The 17,894-nt window shown below is 42.8% G+C and overlaps 1 protein-coding gene across 1 annotated transcript in view; it reads left to right on the top strand.

Moving 5' to 3' along the window:
- The window catches only part of LOC121534968 (ephrin type-B receptor 3-like), a 45,768-nt gene extending 28,164 nt beyond the window's left edge, over positions 1–17,604 (top strand). Inside the window, exons 7-15 of the mRNA XM_041841614.2 lie at positions 243–399; positions 1,168–1,276; positions 1,558–1,610; positions 2,230–2,352; positions 7,006–7,253; positions 10,020–10,235; positions 10,505–10,654; positions 13,093–13,286; positions 15,604–17,604. Coding sequence (XP_041697548.1) covers positions 243–399; positions 1,168–1,276; positions 1,558–1,610; positions 2,230–2,352; positions 7,006–7,253; positions 10,020–10,235; positions 10,505–10,654; positions 13,093–13,286; positions 15,604–15,718 — 1,365 coding nt within the window. The 3' untranslated portion in view covers positions 15,719–17,604. The remainder of the gene's footprint in view (positions 1–242; positions 400–1,167; positions 1,277–1,557; positions 1,611–2,229; positions 2,353–7,005; positions 7,254–10,019; positions 10,236–10,504; positions 10,655–13,092; positions 13,287–15,603) is intronic.
- Positions 17,605–17,894: the final 290 nt, after the last annotated feature.

Below are 17,894 nucleotides of genomic sequence, written 5' to 3'. Positions count from 1 at the left end.
ATCAAGTGAACGCTGTCCCTTTTTTTTTTTTTAAAGAAGAAGAAATTTGCATTTTTTCTATTCTAATCGATGTTTTGTCGGGTTCCTCAAGGTTTTCTTGCTTCTAGGGAGTTTTCCTAGTCAATCTGCCTCTGATTTCAGTCTAAGCTGTGTTACTGTAAAATCATGTGACAACTGCTGATGTAAAAAGGGTTTCATAAATACATTTGTTTGATTGGTTGATTGATTGATGTGTTCCATAGGGCCAGGCCATGTCTCACACTGTGACAGCCCAGCACAGCTCAACCCATGTGGAGGGACTGAGGGCCTCCACTTCCTACATTGTCCAGGTCCGGGCTCGCACTGTGGCTGGCTACGGACACTACAGCATCCCTAAGGACTTCAGCACCTCCATACACAGTACGCATTTCTCTCTCTCTCCTCCTGCCTCTCGCTTTCCCTCTTTCTCTCCTCCTTTTCCACCTTCACTACTTAATTGCCTCTTTCTCATCCTCCCCTCGCTCTCTCCCTTCACTGTTTATCATTGTCCTCCACCATTGTTAATGCCTTTCATTTTTTTCTTCACCAGTGTTTCAAAGCTTTTCTATGCTCACTTTAATAAGTACAATCCATCCAAGTAGTGAAAGAACACTGAAGAAGCGATTTCAAGAAGCTGTCTGTTTTTGAAATTGCTCTTAATGGCTGTGTGAAATCTTTACAGTCTACTGTTTATTATGCAAGCAGATTAATACAAATAAAATTACTTGTTTTTCAATATCTGTTTTTTTTTTACCAGAGTGCATTGTTTTTCGGAATAAGTAAGTAGCCTTGCACAAGCCTTGGCTTCTAGGAGCAGCAGCCAGCCTCCTGTTTCTGTAGCATGAGGCCTTACCTCCAATCTATCTCAATGCTGAGTGCCATGCAGAGACGCACTGGTCGGGGATCGAACTCCCAACCTTACAATCGCAGGGCGGACAATCTAACCACAAGGCCACTAACTTGGCTTTTCGTGATAAAGCACTTTTATTGTGTCTAAATGAAAAACAAAACACAGATTGGAATACAATTTACATCCCATTATTTGTTTTGGCATGAATCCGCTTCCATATTTCACTAGCTGTTTCTTTAAGAATTCCTCAGTGACATTTCAGATGTTAATTGTTGTTTTATTTTTCTGGTGACCTTCAGGTGACCCTCAGAAGTCGGTGCAGGACCTTCTGCCGCTCATCGTGGGCTCGGCGTCGGCCGGTCTAGTGGTCATTGTTGCCCTTGTGGTCATTGCCATAGTCTGCTCTAAGTAAGTGTTTGATATGTAACTATTTATCTAATACAGGCCTTTTTGGTCATTATTTGGCAATTCTTTGGTATCTTGGGTCTCTTGGCTTCTTGAATCCTGAAAAGGCCCTTAGAAAGGCTTAAGCCACCCTGAGCATTGTTCCATTCTTCCAGTCCTGACTGTCTGCATACAATCTATTATCTTCTGCTTGTTATTTGAAAGCAGCCTACTGTGGAGTGCCAGCCAAGAATGAAGATTGATCATGCGAATGAGATTGTGTGTGTGTGGTCCTTTTTTTGCAGGAAGCAACACAGTGGTTCGGAGCTGGAGTACACAGAGAAACTGCAGCAGCACGGTGAGCACAGGGGGATGGTGTGTGTGTTGGGGGAGGGGCTTGTATGTGTGTGTGTGTTGGGGGGAAGGGGTTGTGTATTTGTGTGTTGGGGGAGGGGCTTGTATGTGTGTGTGTGTGTTGGGGGGAAGGGGGTTGTGTATTTGTGTGTGTGTGTTGGGGGAGGGGTTTGTGTGTGTGTTTGGGGAGGGGGTTGTGTGAGTGTACGTGTGCGTGTGTATACTATACAACTCTAGTCCTGAAGAGCTGCAGTTTCTGTGGTCCTTTGTTCAAACCAAGACAGTAAACACCCTGATTGAATGAATTATCCAATCACCTGACCAAGGCAGGAAACTGCATTTGCTCAATGAAAACCATGATTATCTAGATCAGGTTTATCAAACCCCCCTTGCTCTTCAAGACTCACAGAGCTGTGTGATAGATATGCCAATGCGCTGTTCATGCTTATAATTTCATTCCAGTCATAAATGTATTAGTTAGTAACTCCACATTGGAACACATGAATTCAAAACTGCCAGTGTCATGCATATCTGATGAATGTGTGTATTCAAGACCTGGCGAAAAACATATAATGCAATCCTCCCTTCATTTCGGCTCCTTCTCCTTCGGTCTATCTCTCTAGTTTCCCCGGGGGTGAAAGTGTATATTGACCCGTTCACTTACGAGGACCCCAACGAGGCCATCCACGAGTTTGCCAAGGAGATAGACATCTCATGTGTGAAGATCGAGGAGGTCATTGGTGCAGGTAACCAATATACTTAGGTGTTGAAGTGCGGTCTTTAAAAATATATATTTACAGTACCAGTCAAACGTTTGGACACACCTACTCATTCAAGGGTTTTTCTTAATTTTTTACTATTTTCTATATTGTAGAATAATAGTGAAGACATCAAAACTATTTACATTTACATTTTAGTCATTTAGCAGACGCTCTTATCCAGAGCAACTTACAGTTGTGAATACATTATTATTATTATTTATTTTTTTATACTGGCCCCCCATGGGAATCGAACCCACAACCCTGGCATTGCAAACACCATGCTCTATCAACTGAGCTACATCCCTGCCGGCCATTCCCTCCCCTACCCTGGGCCAATTGTGCGCCGCCCATGAGTCTCCCGGTCGCAGCCGGCTGCGACAGAGCCTGGATTCGAACCAGGATCTCTAGTGGCACAGTTAGCACTGCGATGCAGTGCCTTAGACCACTGCGCCACTCAGGAGTAACACATGGAATCATGTAGTAACCAAAATAGTGTTAAACAAATTTTATATTTGAGCTTCTTCAAATAGCCACCCTTTGCCTTGATGACAGCTTTGTACACTCTTGGCATTCCCTCAACCAGCTTAACCTGGAATGCTTTTCCAACAGTTTTGAAGGAGTTCCCACATATGCTGAGCACTTGTTGGCTGCTTTTCCTTCACTCTGCCGTCCGACTCATCTCAAACCATCTCAATTTGGTTGAGGTCGGGGGATTGTGGAGGCCAGGTCATCTGATGCAGCACTCCATCACTCTCCTTATTGGTACGATAGCCCTTATACAGCCTGGAGGTATGTTGGGTCATTGTCCTGTTGAAAAACAGGTGATAGCACAAACCAGATGGGATGGAGAATCGCTGCAGAATGCTGTGGTAGCCATGCTGGTTAAGTGTGCTTTGAATTCTAAATAAATCACAGACAGTGTCACCAGCAAAGCACCCCCACACCATAACACCTCCATGCTTTACGGTGGGAACCACACATGCGGATATCATCCGTTCACCCACACCGCATCTCACAAAGACACAGCGGTTGGAACCAAAAATCTCAAATTTTGACTCATCAGACCAGGACAGATATCCACCGGTCTAATGTCCATTGCTCGTGTTTCTTGGCCCAAGCAAGTCTCTTCTTCTTATTGGTGACCTTTAGTAGTGGTTTCTTTGCAGCAATTCGACCATGAAGGCCTGATTCACAGTCTCCTCTGAACAGTTGATGTTGAGATGTGTCTGTTACTTGAACTCTGTGGCGGTCCTCTTGAGAGCCAGTTTCATCATAGCGCTTGATGGTTTTTGCAACTGCACTTGAAAAAACTTTCAAAGTTCTTGAAATGTTCCGTATTAACTGACCTTCATGTCTTCAAGTAATGACGGACTGTCGTTTCTCTTTGCTTATTTGAGCTGTTCTTGCCATAATATGGACTTGGTCTTTTACCAAATAGGGATATCTTCTGTATACCCCCCTACCTTGTCACAACACAACTGATTGGCTCAAATGCATTAAGAAGGAAAGAAATTCCACAAATTAACTTTTAAGAAGGCACACCTGTTAATTGAAATGCATTCCAGGTGACTACCTCATGAAGCTGGTTGAGAGAATGGCAAGAGTGTGCAAAGCTGTCATCAAGGCAAAGGGTGGCTATTTGAAGAATCTCAAATATAAAATATATTTTGATTTGTTTAACACTTTTTTGTTACTACATGATTCCATATGTGTTATTTCATAGTTTTGATGTCTTCACTATTATTCTACAATGTGGAAAATAGTAAAAATAAAGAAAAACCCTTGAATGAGTAGGTGTTCTAAAACTTTTGACCGGTAGTGTATATAAATTATATATTTTTAAATATATTTTCCTTTATTATTTTCCCCTAACCCTATCATCCCTCCCCTAATTGGAGTGAACTAATGGACAACAACAATTAGGTTTCTACTTCCAGCTTATGCATACTATATAAATTTTTCGGACACAGAATATTTTACAATAGTTAACTTTTGTTTGTTTTTTGTCCTATCCTTCAGCTCCACTCAACCCCTCCCATCTCTCTCTGAAAACCATCCAGTTTTTATTTGTATTTGCCATATTTTTCAATTGTGCAGTGATGTTTCACAAAAGTTCTGAACCTTTCCATTCTCATAGATTCTACATATTGTAAATTAAAGATAAACATTTTTGCTAAAAGTGTTATTATATTATTGATCGATTGACTATGACTTTTTAAATCACCCAGCAGTGCTATTTGACGAGTTAGCTCTAGGTAAATGTTGCAATTCTTCAGCCATTCCTAAACCTGCGACCAAAACAAGCTACATATGGACAGTACCAAAACAAATGATCTAATGGTTGTATCCCCCATAAACAGTACCAGTCAAAATTTTTGACACACCAACTCATTCCAGGGTTTTTCTTTATTTGTACTATTTTCTACATTGTAGAATAATAGTGAAGACATCAAAACTATGAAATAACACATATGGAATCATGTAGTAACCAAAAAAGCGATAAACAAATCAAAATATATTTTATATTTGAGATTCTTCAAAGTAGCCACCCTTTGCCTTGATGACAGTTTTGCACACTATTGGCATTCTCTCAACCAGCTTCATGAGGTAGTCACCTGGAATGCATTTCAATTAACAGGTGTGCCTTGTTAAAAGTTAATTTGTGGAATTTCTTTCCTTCTTAATGTGTTTGAGCCAATTAGTTGTGTTGTGACAAGGTAAGGGTGGTATACAGAATATAGTCCTATTTGGTAAAAGACCAAGTCCATATTATGGAAAGAACTGCTCAAATAAGCAAAGGGAAATGACAGTCCATCATTACTTTAAGACATGAAGGTCAATCCGGAAAATTTTAAGAATTGCAGTTGCAAACACCATCAAGCGCTATGATGAAACTGGCTCTCATGAGGACCGCCACAGGAAAGGAAGACCCAGAGTTACCTCTGCTGCAGAGGATACGTTCATTAGAGTTAACTGCACCTCAGATTGCAGCCCAAATAAATACTTCACAGAGTTCAAGTAACAGACACATCTCAACATCAACTGTTCAGAGGAGACTGCTGAATCAGACCTTCATGGTCGAATTGCTGCAAAGAAACCACTACTAAAGGACACCAATAAGAAGAAGAGACTTGATTGGGCCAAGAAACACGAGCAATGGACATTAGACCGGTGGAAATCTGTCCTTTGGTCTGATGAGTCCAAATTTGAGATTTTTGGTTCCAACCGCCGTGTCTTTGTGAAATGCAGAGTAGGTGAACGGATGATCTCCGCATGTGTGGTTCCCACCGTAAAGCATGGAGGAGGAGGTGTGATGGTGAGGGGGTGCTTTGCTGGTGACACTGTCAGTGATTTATTTAGAATTCAAAGCACACTTAACCAGCATGGCTACCACAGCATTCTGCAGCGATTCTCCATCCCATCTGGTTTGTGCTATCACCTGTTTTTCAACAGGACAATGACCCAACACACCTCCAGGCTGTGTAAGGGCTATTTGACCAAGAAGGAGAGTGATCGAGTGCTGCATCAGATGAATCCAGGGTTGTTTTGTGTATCAGTTCATAAACCATGTGCCATGGAATTGGTACATCGAAAATCTCTTCCCAACTTTTTTGCAATCTATATGGCGCAGCTGTCAATCTTTTGGTCCTTAAATGAAACGGGTATACTTTTCTTATTTGTCACAATTTTCTTTAGCCAATTTTGGTCTTTAATGCAGGGCCGACAGACAAGTTACTTACTTTCTCCCCCTTCCACTTGCCTCTTCCATTTTTGCGGTAATGCTGCAATTAGTTGGTTGTAATTTTGAGTAGAGCAGACATTTCCATATAATTTTGTTAGCTGCATGTGTGACAACTCCACCAGTCCTATTTCTCATATCATTTACAAAGATTATACCTTTTTTAGTGCAGTCTTTTTGAAGTGTGGTCTTTGAGGGTTAGGCTTTTTTGGAGTGGATTGTGTTTTGGGGGAGGGGTTAGGGGAGTGGTTGATGTTGGGGGAGTGGTTAGGGGAGTGGTTGATGTTGGGGGTGGGGGTTTGGGGTTGGTTGGTTGGTTGGTTGAACAGGATGTGTGCTGGGTGGGCGGAGTGTGTGTTCAGAGGAGGGGCAGGGGTTGTTGAGGGGGTATGTGTGCATTGGAGGAAAACGGGAGTTTGGAGTGTCCGCTTCTGTCATCCACCAAGTCTGCTGTTTCTTCTCCAAGAGCATGTCGTCTTTCTCCTAACTTCACCTTGAATGACTACTTTGCTTTCCTCCCTTTCCTTTCTTTCTTTCTCTTTTTCCTTTTTAAACCCAACTTTTTACCAAGGCACCAAAACCCCCAAGCTCCTCATCCGTCCCCTCTCTCCCTACACCGGTCCCAGGCACCACTCCCGGTCGCAGGTTGATCTTTCTGTCCCTCAATCCCTCCCCAACGTCTCAGACTCCTGAGCTCTCATTTCCTCCCCTCCTCACTAACTCTATCTCCTACACAGCCAAACCCCCATCCCTTGCTCTTTTCCAATCTCCTCCTTTCGCTCCTATATTTTCTGAGTTCTCCACCTGAGTTCTTCCTCCTCCACCTCATTTCAAACCAGTAATGCTCCCTCCTCTCCCTCACTCCTCCACTCCTTCCACCCACCCCCTTCCCCACCCAGGTGAGTTCGGGGAGGTGTGCCGCGGGCGCCTGAAGCAGGCCTGCCGCCGTGAGGGGATGGTGGCCATCAAGACACTGAAGGCGGGTTACACAGAGCGCCAGAGGCGGGACTTCCTGGGGGAAGCGTCAATCATGGGCCAGTTCGACCATCCCAACGTGATCCGGCTGGAGGGCGTGCTGACCCACAGCTGCCCCGTGCTCATCATCACCGAGTTCATGGAGAACGGAGCGTTGGACTCCTTCCTCAGGGTGAGTGAGGCTGACACCAGTTGTGGCGATGTGAGGAATTGTACATGACACCTCTGGTTGATATTGATAGCCTAGGGGTTGTATACTGTTTAAAATCACAAGGTTCATGGAGAATGGCGCACAGGACTCCATTCTCAGGGTGACACTGACTGAGTTGTGATGATGCACGGAATCATACAGGACACCTTTTAATTGATATGGAGTCTACTGTACCAAGTCAAATCCTGGAGTCACGCATAATCACACATACTGTACAACCAGTGGAGGCTTTGAGTCGTACTGAACACACACCAGTTATGACGATACGTGGAACCGTTCATGACACCTCTGATGAATATTGCTAGGGGTTGTGCTGTTGAAAATCCTGAGACATGCGTAGTTATACACAATACAGCTGACGGATAGGGATTCTACTGCACAAAACCGTTTATGGAGCTACTCTTTTACTGTGCTACATAAAAGCCTGGGGACAAGCACAATTACACATAGCACCTCCTACACACCAGTGGATGCTGAACAAATCCATGGGGGAAGTACAGAACTTCTGCAACTTTGAGAGTTCTATTACATGACACCTACTGTAATGATAGTGGGCGGTGGGGACACAGTAATGCTCTCTGACTCAGTAAGAGCTCTTTTTGATTTTGTTTTTATTTAACCCTTATTTTACCAGGTAAGTTGACTGAGAACATATTCTCATTTACATCAACGACCTGGGGATTAGTTAAAGGGGAGAGGAATGAGCCAATTGGAATCTGGGGATGGTTGTGGCCATGATGGTATGAGGGCCAGATTGGGAATTTATCCAGGTCACCGGGGTTAACACCCCTACTCTTACGATAAGTGCCATGGGATCTTTTAGTGACCACAGAGAGTCAGGACACCCATTTAACGTCCCATCCGAAAGACGGCACCCTACACAGGGCAATGTCCCCAATCACTGCCCTGGGGCATTGGGATCTTTTTTAAGACCAGAAGAAAGAGTGCCTCCTACTGGCCCTCCAACACCACTTCCATGCAGGACCAACACTGCTTAGCTTCAGAGGCAAGCCAGCAGTGGGATGCAGGCTGGTATGCTGCTGGCTCTTATTAGCCTTTAACCTTGAGCTCTTAGGAATGGTGCACTGTCCATTCTTAGGTCATCGTACTACAGCTTACATAAAGTGTAGCTTCTTTCCTTTAACAGTAAACCCAGATCCTACCGCCAAATATATTTTTATTATTCAACCTTTAACCAGGAAAGACACTAGAGGTTAGAAACAAGGTCAACCTAGTCATTCACAAATAATCTCTCTCAGAGGATAATGTGGAAACCATGCACTACAGTGCAATCTCCATAACCCTCCTTGTCTTATCTCGTCTCATCTCATGACTCAAGAGCAGCTTCTCACCCACTCCTCTCCGTCAGATGTCCATCCAACTGTATGTGTGTGTGTGACTCAAGGATACACACTGCCGTGATCTAATGATGTCACGTCAAACTATTGTGCCTGACAGAACAACACACACCCATAACAAGAACAAACACATTTGCATGTAAGGACAAACACACACACATACACACACACAGCATATGTTTTACTATCCTTGTGGGGACCTAAAATGTATTTCCATTCAAAATCCTATTTTCCCTAACCTTAACCCCTAACCTTAAACCTAACCCCTAATTAGGTTTAAGCCTAAAATAGCCTTTGTCCTCGTAGGGACCTGGAAAATGTCTCCACGAGGGAGAATTGTCCTTGTTTTATTATCCTTGTGGGGACTTTGGGGGATTTCCAGTACCCACAAGGATAGTGACACAAGCTCCCTAAAAGGCCTAACCATCCATGCCTGTTATGAAGCATTTTGTTTACATATCCATCAACTTGTCTTCCTGTCAATCTCAATTTGAGTGTAGAGTACAAAACAGTATGTTTACATATTTGGCATGTTTGGAATGTTTCTGTCCTGGTTGATGAGAAATTAACCTCGATTTCCAGGCTCCCTCGTGAGACTTGGAAGTATGGCATCGCAATACTAATAAGAAATGGGACTGATTATGTATTGGAGCTGGTAATAGAAAAATAATTAGCCCATTGAAGTCATGGAGTCATGATTTTCCATTCTAATTATTCTAATTCTATGGAGCTGTTGTGAGGGTAAGCATGGTTAGCATAGTTAGCATGGTTCCATCAACGGAACGCTCATTTCCTTTCAGTCAAGACTGGATCACACAGAAAGAGGTTGAACCTCTTGTCGTTCTGTGAAAGGAAAATTGAATTCTAACTGTAGCTAGTTGTCAGCGGACTTTCCTATTCACTTTCACGCTGTAGCATCTGTAGTTACGCACAGACACACACAGCACAGCACATGGAATTTAGTTATTAAAGATTGATTTAAATTATTAATCTTATTAGATGGCGTCAGACAGCTTGAAAAGTTCATCTGTTGCAGACTGACAGAACCAGTCATGGATGGTGTTGACATATGTCATGTTTATGTAGGCTGTAGGACTGACTGACTGACTGACTGACTTACTTTATCTACCTTTCCCCCTCTCTCTCTCTCTCTCTCTCTCTCTCTCTCTCTCTCTCTCTCTCTCTATCTCTCTCTCACCTCTTACTTTTTCCTCACCCATCTCCCCCCTCTGTCTCTCTTTCCTTCTCCTTCCTTCTGTCTTTCTCTCCCTCTCCCATTCCCCTCTATCTACCCTCCTCCCTGTCTGCCTTACTCCTCTTTCTCTACCTCACTCACCCCCATTCCCCATTCCACACCCATCCCTCACAGCTGAATGATGGGCGCTTCACGGTGACCCAGCTGGTCGGCATGCTGCGTGGCATCGCGTCGGGCATGAAGTACCTCTCGGACATGAACTACGTCCACAGGGACCTGGCGGCCCGCAACATCCTGGTCAACAGCAACCTGGTGTGTAAGGTGTCCGACTTTGGCCTGTCCCGTTTCCTGGATGACTCATCAGCCGATCCCACTTACACCAGCTGTCTGGTGAGTGACGTGGGATGGAGAGTTGGTGTTGCCTGTGTGTGCGTGTGTGTCTCTGCCTGCCTGTGTGTGTGTGTGTGTGTGTGTGTGTGTGTGTGTGTGTCTCTCTGCCTGTGTGTGCGTGTGTGTGTGTCTCTGCCTGTGTGTGTGTGTGTCTCTCTGCCTGTGTGTGTCTCTTCCTCCCTTCTCTCTCACTTTGTGTATATTTATAATGACTCCATCGCCCAGCATGTTCCACTGTATCAACCCCGCCTCCCCCTGTGTCACTGCAGGGAGGTAAGATTCCCATCCGCTGGACCGCCCCTGAGGCCATCGCCTTCAGGAAGTTCACCTCGGCCAGTGACGTGTGGAGCTACGGAATCGTCATGTGGGAGGTGGTGTCCTACGGAGAAAGGCCCTACTGGGACATGAGCAACCAGGATGTGAGTTAGTTATGTACACTGAACAAAAATATAAACGCAACATGTAAAATATTGGTCCCATGTTTCATGAGCTGAAATAAAAGATCCCAGAAATGTTCCATACGCACAAAAAGCTTATTTCTCTAAAATGTTGGGTACACATTTGTTTAAATCCCTGTTAGTGAGCGTTTCTCCTTTGCCAAGATAATCCATCCACCTGACAGGTGTGGCATATCAAGAAGCTGATTAAACAGCATTATCATTACACAGGTGCACCTTGTGCTGGGAACTACACATGCAGAGATCATCTGTTCACCCAAACCGCATCTCATTAAGACACGGCGGTTGAACCAAAAATCTCAAATTTGGACTCCAGACCAAAGGACAGATTTCCACCGGTCTAATGTCCATTGCTTGTGTTTCTTGGCCCAAGCAGGTCTCTTCTTCTTATTGGTGTCCTTTAGCAGTGGTTTCTTTGCAGCAATTCGACCATGAAGGTCTAATTCACACAGTCCCCACTGAACAGTTGATGTTTTAGATGTGTCTGTTACTTGAACTCTGTGAGCATTTATTTGGCTGGTAACTCTAATGAACTTATCCTCTGCAACAGAGGTAACTCTGGGTCTTCCACTCCTGTGGCGGTCCTCATGAGAGCCAGTTTCATCATAGTACTTGATGATTTTTGCGACTGCACTTGAAGAAACTTTCAAAGTTCTTGAAATGTTCCGTATTGACTGACCTTCATGTCTTAAAGTAATGATGGACTGTTGTTTCTCTTTGCTTATTTGAGCTGTTCTTGCCATAATATGGACTTGGTCTTTTACCAAATAGGGCTATCTTCTGTATACCCCCCCTGCCTTGTCACAACACAACTGATTGGCTCAAATGCATTAAGACGGAAATAAATTCCACAAATTAACTTTTAAGAAGGCACACCTGTTAATTGAAATGCATTCCAGGTGACTACCTCTTGAAGCTGGTTGAGAGAATGCCAAGCGTGTGCAAAGCTGTCATCAAGGCAAAGGGTGGCTATTTGAAGAATCTCAAACACTTTTTTGGTTACTACATGATTCCATATGTGTTATTTCATATTGTTGATGTCTTCAATATTATTCTACAATGTAGAAAATAGTAAAAATAAAGAAAAACCCTTGAATGAGTAGGTGTGTCCAAATGTTTGACTGGTAGTATATATCTACTGTGGCAGACTAGAGTGAACACTAGCATGCGACCTGGATGTCAGTTAGTTGGTTCCTAGCTCCTGTTGTGTCCTGATAGAGCGACACAGAGTGTGGAAGGTGGTTCTGTCCACAACACTAGCTTACTACTTATTTATGTGTTCATGGAATTTATTTGATAGGTACAGTGCACATTAATCAACATTTTCAGGTTTAAAATCAATGTAAAAGAACCGGAGTTAGCAACAAAGCTTATTTTTGTCCCTGAATGAAGTACCTAGAGTGAAGTATTGGTAGTCTATTGGGCAGGATTTGTATAATACATCAGCGATTGTGATGTAACCACTATTTAATTTCAGGAGGGCTAGTTTACACTGAGTTACATTGCAGCCTCTACTTTTAGTTTGAGCTTGACAGTGTTTTTATCTGCACTGTGCAGGTGGTCAGTGCAGCTGTGTGCCTGGGTTGGCGTTTTTTTTACTTTATTGCCTCCTGTCACCCCTATCTACACCTGTATCTTCACTCCACAGATATTTACTACGGCAGAGTAGTAAACACACACACACACACACACTCTTTCTCTATTCCCACAACACGTCTTACCATCTCACTGGGCTTCTACCTTATTAATGAATAGAGAACAATTATGCTCATCCAAACGTGGAATCCAACATGTTGTATTACTACAGTAGCTAGTTTCAATAGAATAATTACATTTGGGAGCAGCAAAAAAGTGGGGATAGTATAGGAGAGATTTTGTATGATCCCCAAAGGCAATTTGCATTGCAGACAGTCGTAATCAAAATACAGACAGACAGCATATGGATATAAATAGCTTTTCTGTACAGAGAATACAAACATGTCAGTGAGCAAACAAGGAAAGCTGTAGAGAGATGAATGATCATCCCCAAAAGGCCCATTTGCTTTGTAGAAAGCAGTTAAACATCCATACATAAAATGAAGGTATGAAAATAAGTAAAGAGAATAGAAACGTGCCATACCTATTCAATGAGTGGACATCTACAGAACTGTATTTTATTTTATTCCACCATGAATTGTAATGTAACGTTCCCTTTTTGAATTGCCAGAAATGTTTAGTGGAATTGAACCTGAACCTATTGTATCGTATCACAACATTTTATCGCATTGTAGAGTATAATATGGTACCATATTGTATCGTATTGTATTGTAACATATCGTATCGTATCATATTGCATTGTATCACAAAATATATTGTGTTGCATTGTACTGTATATCATATTAACCCTTTACTTTCTGTAGGTGATGACTGCTGTGGAGCAGGACTACCGCTTGCCCCCTCCCATGGACTGCCCCATGGTGCTGCATCAGCTCATGCTGGAGTGCTGGGTGAAGGAGAGGAACCTGAGGCCCAAGTTCTGCCAGATCGTCAGCACCCTGGACAAGCTGCTCCGCAATGCTGCCACCCTCAAGGTGGTCACCAGCACATACTCAGGGTGAGTGGAGGGGACTGGAAAGTATTATTTTTGAGTTGCACAACAAGACCGGTGTTACGACAAAGTAACAAGGCAACAGTTTTTTTTAAAGTATATATGCGTGTGCAGGAGAGATCAGAAACCTAAGGGATTATACAATATTTTTTGTTGGTTTGATTTGTTGTTTTGGCGTGCGCTCAACAATATCGACAGTGGTTAGTACACACTGAGTGTACAAAACATTAGGAACACCTGCTCTTTCCATGACACAGAGTGAACAGGTGAAAGCTATGATCCCTTATTGTTGTCACCTGTTAAATCCACTTTAATCAGTGTAGATGAAGGGGAGGACACAAGTTAAAGAAGGATTTTTCAGCTTTGAGACAATTAAGACATGGATTGTGTATGTGTTCCATTCAGAGGGTGAATGGGCAAGGCAAAAGATTTAAGTGCCTTTGAACGGGGTATGGTAGTAGGTGCCAGGTGCACTGGTTTGAGTGTGTCAAGAACTGCAACTCTGCTGGGTTTTTCATGCTCAACAGTTTCCCGTGTGAATCAAGAATGGTCCACCACCCAAAGGACATCCAGCCAACTTGACACAACTGTGAGAAACATTGGAGTCAACATGGGCCAGCATCCCTGTGGAACACTTTCGACACCATGTTGAGTCCATGCCCCGAAGAATTGAGGCTGTTCTGAAGGCAAAAGGGGATGTAAGTCAATATTAGGAAGGTGTTCCTAATGTTTTGTACAGTCAGTGTATGTTTAATGCCTCAAGTGCTTGTGGCAAAGCTCTGGATCAGCTCTGTTTACCCTACCAAACAAAAAACGCAAAATTATCATACCCTCACTTAACAGCTCCTCTCTTGAGCCTCAATAGAGAGCAATAATAATGATGTCTTTTTGTAGGCACTAACTCCACCATGACTCATTGGCCAAAGCCTGTGGGGAAATGAATGGGGTTTTTGGATAAACGCCGGCTATATATAAGGTCATGTTAACTGACTGATATTATCTAAAAATGTATAAGATCTCCTAAGCCTTTTCCCAAAACCCCATTCTTTCCCCATTCATTTCCTCCATAGGAACGGCTGAACGAACCAGAGGTAACTAATTTCCGGTTTTTAGGACTAAAAGCTGGCGAGCGCTATCTCTCCTAGTTTCCCAGTTTCACTGTTGCAGCATTACCCCAAGGACGATTCCTATTGCAAGGAGCGGGCCTAATTGCATGTGGAAACATAATGACTGACCTAGGTTTAATTCCCCGTGCTCTTGGCTGTCTTTTAAATGTAGGTGATAGGACAGAGACAGAGCCAGGGCTGCTGATGTGGAAACAGACTAACGGAGGGCTGAGGTGATGGAGTGTGTGTAACAAGGCATATTCAGGAGAAGCTAAAAGAGAGGAATGTGTTTAATTAGGTTGCTAATTAGCTTTTTTATGCGCTGAGGGAGGCCATGCCATTGCTGTGATGGGTCGAATGGGGAGGTGTGTGTGTGTGTGTGTGTATGTCAGTGTGTCTTGCATGTATTATGCTACGTGTCACTGTATGCGGATGATTAATTTATGGCCTCATCTGTATGCGACAGCCACAGAAAGGTAGATGGGGAGGGAGAGAGAGACCCCTATCAAAAGTAGTGCACTATATAGGGAATAGGGTGCTATTTGGGATGCAACAAGGCAGATACTGTAGCATCCTCAGAAGGTAGATGAAGGAGATACTAGTTTTATTACAACCCCAAAATGATGAATTGTTTCTGCTCAGAGGTTAAATTGGATTTTGTAAGTGGTGGAACTGGCTTCTAAAATTGGTTGTCTTTTCCATGATCGGTATCAACACATATTTGATGGATTCTCATTGTGTGCTGCTACATGTGCTGTGTGCTGCTACGTGTGCTGTCTACCATCCTCAATGTTGTTGACAGCGTAATACTATACCTAACACAGAAGCATTCTTCAATCCTGGTCCTGGAGAGCCTACAGGGTGTACAGGCTCTTGCCAGACCATTATTGTAAATACAAATTTGTTCTTAACTGACTTGCCTGCTTAAATAAAGTTTTTTTTATTTTTTTTATTAACCTTTATTTAACCACGGTTAAAATAAATATTTTTTTTTATACTAATTGTTCCAGCCCAACACTAACAAACCTAATTCAACAAATCAAGGGCTCAATGATTAGTTGATAAGTTGAATGCATTGCGCTAGCACTGGGTTGGAACAAAACCCTGCACACCCTATGGGTCTCCACTCCAGGACCAGGAATTTAATAAAACTGGTCTAACAATTTGTACTCTTGAAAGAACCACCTGTGACTGATCTTTGCCTCTCTTGTTGACAGGGATCTTTTGCGGATCGGGGGGACACTGCCTGGCCACCACGGGAAGAGTCTAGACAGCAGTCAGAATGATATCGTTCGACAACAGATGAGCGCGACTCTCCCCATCAGGGTCTAAGGTTTGGGTCTGGACCAACAAACCAAAAAACAACCAAACAGAGACAGCATGGGAAACTGGACCCACTAGATACTACCTAGGAACTCTACTTGTTGAGCCCAATGTAAGAATGAATGACACATACCTAAACAAAACAAACATTGTCTACTGTAACTAGACAAAACATTGTCCACAGAAGACAAAGCATCTACTCTACCTAGACAAAACTAACATGGAAAGGAAATCTCGACTTTGGACAGCTTCAGCAGAGCACCATAGAGAATAGACTCTTGAGAAGCTTGTGGATAACCCACCATTGATGTTGAATTGAATTTGTGAACCGTCCATTGACAGAAAGCCAAACTCTCCCTCAGGTTGTGTTTGCATGTCTGCATGTGCTTTCTGCTAACTGGGATGAGTCCTTTCTTCCCAAAGTGATTTCCATGTCTTCCCTGCCATTATCATTGACTTTGACCATGGATGGGAATGGACATGGATACTGTGGACTTCCATGTCTGGAATGAAACGAGCGCATTGATGATGCAAAAAGGTTTGTTCACATGTGGGACTTTACGGATGGGTTCTATGGATTCTAAAGGAACGTGGGCAACTGAAAAGATTGTATCCCAATGCCCATGGCCAGAAAACCTGATTCCAGACTTCTATAACAATTGCTGTTTTATTAATCTGGTTTCGTCCACTTTCTTTAAATGTGGTCTTCCATGTTACTGGGAGGTTTTGGTTTCATGATACTGTATGTGTTGTTGTGTGTCCTCTTCACCGACTCTGGATAAAGGGGGTGACTGAGAAGGACTTATTTGACTGTACAGGACACACCATCATGTGCATGCCAAAGTGGAACTGTTGTGGATGAATGTCATGTGAACAAGAGACGATGGTTCCGCAGAACTGTTGCTCTACAGACATATTTTCTTACTCTGATTTTATTCAACTATGCCTTGTTTTGGATGCTAAGTTATTACTTATTGTTAAAAATAGTTTTTTTTTCACACATTAACTCAATACACTAGACAGTGAATTTTAATGATTAAACCAGAATCAAACATTTTACAGAGGCTGTTGGTCATAGGAAAGGGTTAATGATGAACCATAGCTATTTCTAGTCACCAGTGCTGGCCCACATTTTCAACTTGTCAGTACAGTTGTCAATTCCATTATTCTGGACTAGCTACTGATATCTTAGCCTGGGGCTCCAGTCCCTTTGTGCCTCAACCAACTCCTCTCTGTGTTCGTCCATTGTCATGTCTAACATGTTTGGCCTGACAATGGTAGTCAGGGGAGTTGGCTAAAGCACATACATTATGGAACCAGACTAACACATGTTGATGTGTCAGATGTATTCTTTAGTAAAATATGTCAAGGATCAGTGCAAATGAAAAAGGTCACCATTGAGATATTAACTATGTGACCTTAATACCAACCTGACCCACAAAATGTTAATGTAGTTTGAATTATTCAGTTAATTACTCTTGACATGTTTTTTTTCTCAGTACGCCAGCTGTCAGCATCAATCTCTCACATTAACACTGCCGCTGTGCTACAGTATTAAATGATCCCCCTCCCTATCCGTACTACACCAATCCACTCAGAGTTCATCTTCATTTGACCCTCTGGCCTCCTTGTGAACCCTTGTTTGGATGTTTGTTGCTGGTGAGAGGCAACATCAAAAGGAAAATGACAGTTTAAAGGGGCCATGTACCAGGAAAATATAATCTATGTGAAAGGAGAAAAATAAGGAAATGTATGTCCGTCAGTGCAGACTTCTTTCTGTAAGAGTAAGGTGTATGGAATTGTAAAAAACTAGAACAAAATACGCATTCCTCTGAGTATTTTTACGATAATCATATGCAAATAAATTATTAAAGTGATCTATGGTATTCTCTTTGATTTCTCTGCTGGTCCAGCGGAAAGTAATTCCAGGTCTTCTCTTCTTCCAGTTGTAGGACGAACAGAGGAAATAGCAAGTATGTTTCGCTTTTAGGAATATCATATTAGTTATGGAACTCATTAACTTTTAAGCTTAATCAAAGACCAGTCTACGCATTCCATTAATTCGTGAAGCAGGACTATAGATTTGTCCTCCGTCATTGGAGAAGTTTCAAAGAAGAAAGATACCCTGGCATAATTCTAATGCTGGTACTGTATCTTTGTGCATTCTTGGCAACCTGTACACAAT

Source organism: Coregonus clupeaformis, unplaced genomic scaffold (assembly GCF_020615455.1).
Source record: "Coregonus clupeaformis isolate EN_2021a unplaced genomic scaffold, ASM2061545v1 scaf0193, whole genome shotgun sequence".
NCBI lineage: Eukaryota > Metazoa > Chordata > Actinopteri > Salmoniformes > Salmonidae > Coregonus > Coregonus clupeaformis.
Note: the sequence above shows the minus strand (reverse complement) of the source record. Positions and strands in the feature narration are given on the sequence as shown.